The sequence below is a fragment of the Pinus tabuliformis genome, chromosome 6 (genome assembly GCF_031772625.1).
Source record: "Pinus tabuliformis cultivar Carrire ecotype Pingquan chromosome 6, CPIR1, whole genome shotgun sequence".
Lineage (NCBI taxonomy): Eukaryota > Viridiplantae > Streptophyta > Pinopsida > Pinales > Pinaceae > Pinus > Pinus tabuliformis.
The window spans coordinates 408,750,887-408,758,961 of NC_142292.1; the positions used below are offsets into that span (position 1 = coordinate 408,750,887).

Sequence of the window (8,075 nt, forward strand, 5' to 3'; positions counted from 1 at the left end):
GCCTCTGCCTACCTCAAAATAGCAGGATCTGTTGTCACTGGTCAGTAATTTCTAAGTACTTTATATGTAAGGTCAGTAGATCAACTATTCTGTCATATACAAAAACTTGAGGTAGACTTCCTTAGAAACTATCCCAAGAAGTGAAAACACAACATGAATATGAGTAAATGAAAGAATACAATTGTTCTTACTGGATCAGAAAGTGGCTAGAGGAAGGAAAGCCAAAAACTCCAGATATCAATAAGTTCAACAATTCTACCATCTATTCATCTGAGTCAAACCTTTAGGGATCCAAGAGACCGAGTTTAATCTTAAAATACCTTCCCCCTTTGGCCTCCTTCCTTCATCAAGTGTTGAATCTCCCTCCTCCTCCATTTCCTCATCTTCTTCTTCTTTTCCTGATGGAACCACATCATCTTGTTCCTCAGAGGCATCCTCACAAACATAGCCCTAGGCAGAAAGCATCTTCCCTCCCCGCATTGTGTCTGATCTCATAACATGCCCATGATCATAAAAAGGGTGCATTCTGCTCTCAAGCACCATATTCCTCACACCATCACCAGCAGGAGAAGCAGATGACCACCCATTGACTCTGTTATTCACACCTCTGTAAGAAGCAAAACTTTCTTCACCAGATTCTGAAATCTTGTTCTCTAAAAAATTGTTAAGATTTTGTGGAAGCCCTGAAAGAGGACCCTTTCTGTCTGTAGTGTGCTCATTCCCATTTTCTTTCCTTTCTGTTGCAGGAAGAGGTGCTCCAAAAGCACTTATCTGGTTTATAGTGCTATACTGAATATTATCAGCATCATTTGTGAACACATGGTTATGACATACAGCTGCAGTTGAAAAATCCGAATTGAGCCTAGATTTGTTTTTGTCAAGTTCAAAATCACTGCCATTAGCGAAGACTGGTTGAACCTTATCTTGCTCCTCTTCAGCAACAGGAGGGTTTGGTGGGTGCACAGTTATTACAGGAGTGCTCACCTTATCTTTTTCTTCGGGTTTGCTTTCTTTGTCTTTCTCACTGTCATTCTTTTCCTTGTCTTCAGTCACTATCCTACAAGTTGTAACCTTTCTTCCCCGAGATCTAGGCTGGAAATTGTCAGATGAAGGCAGAGTAGTTGTCACACCAATGGCTCTCTTGTTTCTACCTTTTCTAGCATTTTGTGTAGCAGTGTTTGCTATAGCAGAACTGTCTACAGCAGCATCATGGTGTGCCTTCAATGCAAAAACATCTGACTCCAATTTCATAAACCTCCCACGATATGCAGCAATTTCCGACTCTACCCGAGCCAATGCACACCACAGCTGCACATTTTCCATTGACTGCAAACCCATAGTAGTCGTCAACATAAAACATGCATTTCTTTTGCAATCACATACAAGGCACAACAGATTACATCCACAAGAAGAAAATTTGAAAAGCAAAAAAAATGTTGAAATTCATTCTATAGAAGCTCTCACCTGTGCTTCCCACAATCGTTGATGCTTCTGAGAAAGCCCAACAGGCGGCCTAATAATTCCTCTCTGAAAAGCTCCACCCAGAGTGGAACCTGCTGTAGGAGGAGCAGGAGGTGCCATATAACCATATCCACCTCCATAAGGTGGATAAGGATAAGGATAAGGAGTTTGCTGATGTGAATGAGCCCACCATGCTGCAGGATCCCATGGTCCTGCAGTGAAACATAAAAATTATAAACCCAAGTAGGAAAACACAATTGAAAATTTTCAAATGTTTTCCTTGTAAGGACATTAACAATTGATTGACTTTAACTTGAAGGAATGCTGCTATTGGGATGCCTTTACTATTTTAAACAAGAATCTAACTGTTAAAAAGAATGAATGTAGCAGGCACGAAAGAATAGACTCCATATTTAAACAATCAATTACGAAAGTATGATAACAATATATATTTGCATAGAGTGCATATAGATTCTATGAACTATTACCTGGATACCCTACTGGATATGGATAACCACCTTGGTATCCATATGGAGTAGCATGTTCATTTGCAACATGAGCACCACTATATGCAGTAGCTTGCCAATTAGAATCATTGGATCCTGGAGGAAAAGGATAGAATGGACCTGGTGGTGGTACTGCCGCTGGAAATTCTGGATGTGGCCAATATGGCACTGATTGCTGCTGTAGCTGTGGCTGCCCTTGCTGCAATGCACCTTGGTGTCCATGGTGTACTTGTTGCTGATGTTGATGTTGATGTTGAAGTGGATGCATATGCTGAGATTGATGCCGAGCAAGGGGTTGTGGTTGAGGTTGCTGAACTTGACTAGAGGGGATAGGGAATTGCAATGATTGCTCAGCTGAGGGCTGTGGTGTGTATGGCCACTGTAAAATAGGAGGACTCTGATGGTGTGCCCCTGTAACATTCTCCTGCACGGGACTTCCCACTTTATAAAATCTTTTCGCAAGTGTTACTCCACCTTGGATCTCTCCTTCCTTTTGCTGTTTGTCAGTAACATCAAAAATAGTAACCTCTTCTGTTCCATCATCCTACTTCCAAACTTTATAATCAAGTAGCAGGCATTAACAACAACATGCTTCTTTTGTTATCTATTCACATAAGAAAACAAACAAGCCTTCTATTCTAATTCATTCAGAGCAGAAAACAAACAAGCCCTACATCTCTATGACCACATAATCCATATTTTCAGCTCAATCTGTTAAAAAAACCAAGAGTCAAACCTTAAAAGATGGAGTATAAATTTGTTTTTGTTACTTAATCAAAGGGAAGAAACAAGTGTCTTGAACAAATTAGCCATAGTGCAATCGATGTACATTGGATGGTGGGGCACTGTCTCCAATTAGTTGGGGATGTTTCCATACCATCCTATATGCACTTGACACAGGCTGACTAATCTGCTCTGCCCTACATTCCCATCAACACTGTCAACGTATTATTTCATTCAATCCGTTTGTTGGGCTTGAATATAAGAACATAAGGAACAAAGTGGCTCATATCGCTCCACTCCAAAAATGAAACATGCAGAAATTATAAATACTTTTTTAGGTCAATTTATTCAGAAAATGTAGGTACCAAGCGTTAAGAGGAAGCAGCATGCCGTCGCTTTTAATAAGGAAAAACAAATCAGACCAGAGAAGTGGTTCAATTGACCAAAGAAGGATTTACTTTGCATTCAACATTGAAAACAAAATATGTTGCGTCTATATGGAAGGGAATCAAATAAGCCCTAAGTTTCCATCAACACTCTCAGGATATCATGTAGCATAACTTGATTGTAAAATCTCAAAAAAATCAAGATGAGCACATTTTGCTGTTTTTATTCTGAGAAGGAAGCCAGCACATTCTACTACTTGAGAACATATTGGAATAAAGTAATCAAAGATGGAGAAGCACAAAATCTCAAAAACCTACAAATTTGTGGATGCAGGTTTCCACAGTTACTCATATTAGTTTATGCTTCTTGGATGTAAACTGTCTGTGCGTGAAAGCAGTAGACAAAAACAAGTCTTGTTCACACTCATAATAAGAAAGTTTGCCAATGATGATTTGCTGGGTCAGTGAAAACTGGTAACAAAACATGGTTCAAATCACACCAATGACATGTTCATGCTTGTGCTCGTGGATGCACGCCAGCGCAGCATAGGTGACTGTATCGAATGGTGCTAGTGGTTTCCCATAATGCCATGTCTGGCACCCTAACCTCATCATGATAAGATGAAGCTAGTTCAAAACTAAAAAGGGCAACAATGCTATTACTGCAATCTGTTAAAAAAAAGGAAAGCGCGGTAGAGTAGCCGCACTCATTCAACCTTATCTGAACTCATCCAGCCAGCCTTAATGTAATAAAGGGCAGTTACAGCTCAATCGCTTTGCTCAAATGCCAAAATGACCATCACTCTTCACAGAGCATGCTTGCAATGTCTGAGACGCGCCGGAAAGCAATGATGTCGTTTTGCACCATGGAATACCTCAACCATCGATGGAACCAATAAGAGATTAATGCCTTGTACACTTGATCAGGCACATCTAATACATGGAACCTGTACAACGGAACCAGTTACAGCCCTATGGCTCATCTCAAAAGCAATATGTGTGCCCAAATGGCAATCACTCCTCACAGAGCATGCTTGCAGTGCCTAAGACTCGACCGAAAGCAATGTTGTTGTTTTGCACCGTGGAATATCTCGCCCATTGATGGAAACAGTAAAAGGCTACTGCATTGAACACTTGATCAGGCAGATGTAATACATGGGGCTTGTAGAATGGGGGCCTGGGTTAAGAAAAAAAAACACCGAATAATCCCTGGTTACACTGCTACAAACTGTATTCTAACATATCCCGGAACACAACCGCTCCTTTTGGGTCCAAGAGACGCTAATCATCTCACGTTTTCGAGTTGAGAACATCAAAACTGATATCATCCCTCACCTTTTAAAAAACAAAATAGTGGGTATGAAATAATATATATAGTAGAATTGTAATAATTGCTGAATATTAACAGGGAATAATCAGTCTGGCAAGCATTCCTGCTCAGAACAAACATTTGCAGATACCATTCAAAATACCCATTATTGGCTTTAAGAGAACAACAAGATACAGAAAAAGAGCATACCAACCTCTGAAGTTGGTTGAAACATAAAAAAGTGTTTCAAGTTACCTGGTTATCTCCACCTTCAGTCTCTGTATTGTTTAATGAAGACTTGTCTCTCTTCTTTTTCTTCTCCATGGGTTCTGCTCGTGGATTATTAATGCAGATGCCCCACAGAGTAATCAATGAGAGACTAAACTGAAAATGGGGTCTATGTAAAAATCAAGGGCGGGCCTCAGGAGATGAAGCCCATCATCATTCCTGTGTCAAATTTGGTCTAGAGAGATAATGGGGAAGGGGGATATCTGCATAAAAAAGGCATTAAAGAGCCAAAAATGCTCAGAATTTCTTTCTTTGCGCTGATGCGGTCAGAGATCACAGAAGAATTTTAGCATCTGTTCATGTTCTCCCCTTGCTTCTGCTCCTCAAAACCTTGGGGAATGTTAGGAAAAAAGTAGTGGAGGGGCAGATTGGTTAAATCTACTGCACTTTACGAGAATTGGACGGCTGTGATCAGCGACAGAGATTTCTACGAGGCTCCATCTAAATTCTCCTCAAGACCTTCAGTGCCCAGTTCAAATAAAATAAAATCATTAAAAAGGGCAAATAGCTTTTGTTAAAAATAAATAAAAATCTGCCTTGCCGGCCGGGAAAAGTCTCCGACAAAATGTTGCCGGCATGCGATTATTCCGCCGGCAAACAGGGCGCTGAAGTCAACACACGAGGTGAACCCGGCGGACAAGCTTTAGCTTTGGTGAATTTTATATATCGAAGTTGTGGTTTGGGAAATTATATTATTTTAGATGGTGGGGAGGGGGTGGTGGTGGCAAAGTTCTTAGGGAGAAGCAATTTATGGGGAGAGATGTCCCATGTCCCTCCCCCTTGGAGACCACCCTGGTCAGCTTATTTGGCGTAGATCTCAATTAGCTAACACCTACCTTGCCTTAAAATATGCCCTCATCTGCATTTGGAGGAGCTTTAAACTATTCTCAAGGGCGCGTGACCTAAGGGCAATCACTACAACCACAAAGGGTTCCCCACAACTGGGCTTGCCTAGTAGACAAGGCCCTCTGCCAGAAGATAGTTGGTTGTAGCCTAGTTGCAACTTGGACGATGGTCTAGGTATAGGCCAATTATAGCTGCAACTTGGATTTTGACTCAATAAACTATTAGGGCCAGGTAAGGATGGAAAGTATACATAAATTGATGTTCCAATTAAAATTTTAAAACACTAAAACATGTTATCAACAATATAAAGTTAAATGCCATATTTTTTTTTATGTGTTTTTTTTAGTGTTTTCTTTTAGGAAGTCACAAGTTCAAAACTAGGGGTAGATTATGTATGCCTTAGTAAATTTAGCAGTTAAATCGTTGCGTAAAAGTGGGTCTCTCGTCTCACAAATAAGGGGTCTCATATACCAATCTGGTGTATAGCTTGGTCGTGCCTTTAAAATTGAACAATAATAATAATAATATAAGATTGAGGAAAATCTAAAGAAGTTATCTTTAAATTTGAAATATTGTCATGGTTTAATGACATTTTCTTTTGACTAGATTATAATATTTAATTAGCCAATGAAATATTTCTCTATTTATATATATCTTTATTTTTATGTGTGTATTTTTTTATTTAGAGCAGAGGAAAATCTAAAGAACTTGTCTTTTAAGTTTGAAATGTTGTCATGGTTTAATGATATTCTCTTTTGATTATTACCTACTTATGAGGATGGTTGTAGTGATATGTATATATTTGTATTTTAAGTTTTTAATGGGTAACTTGTATATTTAAGATTTGTGTAATCTTTGGAGCACTTTTTGTATTTTTTATGAATAATTTTTTTTGCATGCATTTGCTCTTAGTCATATATTTAGAAATGCAAACACTCAATATTTCTCAAAGAGTATTGCAATCAATCCTTATGCACATGAAAAGTGTTTGTCTTTGACAATATGTGTACTTCCCTACGTGTGTAACCAACACTTAATTTACAAAATTGCCATAATCTTATGTTAGTATCCAATTTATATTGTGGCACTAACAAACAAGCATCTAATAGCATGCACCAATATGTCTTAATGTAGTTTTGGTGTGTGCAAGGTCTTTATCAACATTGAAGGCAATATATAATTTACATGTTTTTCATTTGGTAATTTTTGTCATTCTTTATCTTTTAATTGTGATGAATAATTGTCTTGCATCTCACTTGCACTTAGTTGTATGCCTAGAAGACTAAACATTTTTCAAACATTGTTCCACTTGGTCTTTCATAGGTGAAAAATGCTTGTCATGCATCATGCTTGTGCGTATGTGCATGTGTGTGTCTAAAACCTAATTTACAAATCATCATTGACCCTATGTTAGCATTGAATTTACAATTTTACAAATCATCATTGACCCTATGTTAGCATTGAATTTACAGCATGCCCTTAATAGACAAGCATTTAATAACACATGCCATCTTAACTTTAAGAAATTTGACAATTTGGCCATGTCAGCAATTACTTATAATTGGGAGAATTAACACACCTCAAATTTTCAAGGATCAAAATTAACAAGATCTATGGAGTGAGTAATAATTATTTTAGATTGAACCTAACTCACTTGCTTCAAAGATTAAATGTTCATGTCTCTTTGTTTGTCATGATCGAGTTCATGTCTCTTTGTTTGTCATGATCGAGTCCAAGTTCATAGTTATTTCATTAATTTCATTCAATTGCACCTAGTTGTATGTGTATTAAGAATAAATATATATTTGAAAAATACAGTATTCTCATTTATTTAAACCAGTGTAGATCCATCTTAAATACGGATTTAACATGAGTCCAGAGGGATCAAATTTCTTCATGTCCAAACTTTTTTAGAGTGCAAAATATAATGTGTTATTTTTCATTATTAAAATTGTATTTTCGAATGCTAAATAAAGTATATATAGGACCAAATAAAAAATTTAACCGTAAAAACTTAATTTTTTTCTATATATAGATATATATGAAGTTGATATCAACACAAATTAGTTAACATAGATCTTCAAATAGTTTATTTAAATATTTTGTTGAAATATTTTTGAAAAATAGAAAATTTAAAAATCTCATTTACACATTTTATTTACTTCTAATTACTTTATAGTGTATTCATTTTTTTAAATTATATTAAACATTATTTTTCTATTTAAAATATAATTTTTTATTTTGAAGGGGCACGAATAGACAAACTTATACATCCCCTAATACTAGACTCTAGAATAAGCCTCTCAACTCAATAACACATTTTATGATGTTATTATATATTACTTATTACACATGGAATATCATTTGCCGACGCATTTCGAACCAACTAGTGTGGTTCATCGTCAGGACAAGTTAATATTAACCACACTAGTTGGTTCGAAACGTGTCGGCAAATGATATTCCATGTGATTTTCGCTGAAGAATCTTTCTTAACTTGATATGGATCACAGAAGCCTGAACTCTATTACTTATTACACAATTAAACCTTTAAATTAT

The 8,075-nt window shown here is 37.1% G+C and overlaps 1 protein-coding gene across 1 annotated transcript; it reads right to left on the reverse strand.

Moving 5' to 3' along the window:
• Nucleotides 1-450: 450 nt before the first annotated feature.
• Nucleotides 451-5,138, reverse strand: LOC149259040 (uncharacterized). The gene is made up of 4 exons (XM_089448106.1): nt 4,641-5,138; nt 1,950-2,463; nt 1,465-1,673; nt 451-1,326 (listed from the first exon to the last, which is right to left on the reverse strand). Exons 1-4 carry the CDS (start codon nt 4,707-4,709, stop codon nt 451-453), a joined length of 1,668 nt encoding a protein of 555 aa, XP_089304232.1. The 5' UTR covers nt 4,710-5,138.
• Nucleotides 5,139-8,075: the final 2,937 nt, after the last annotated feature.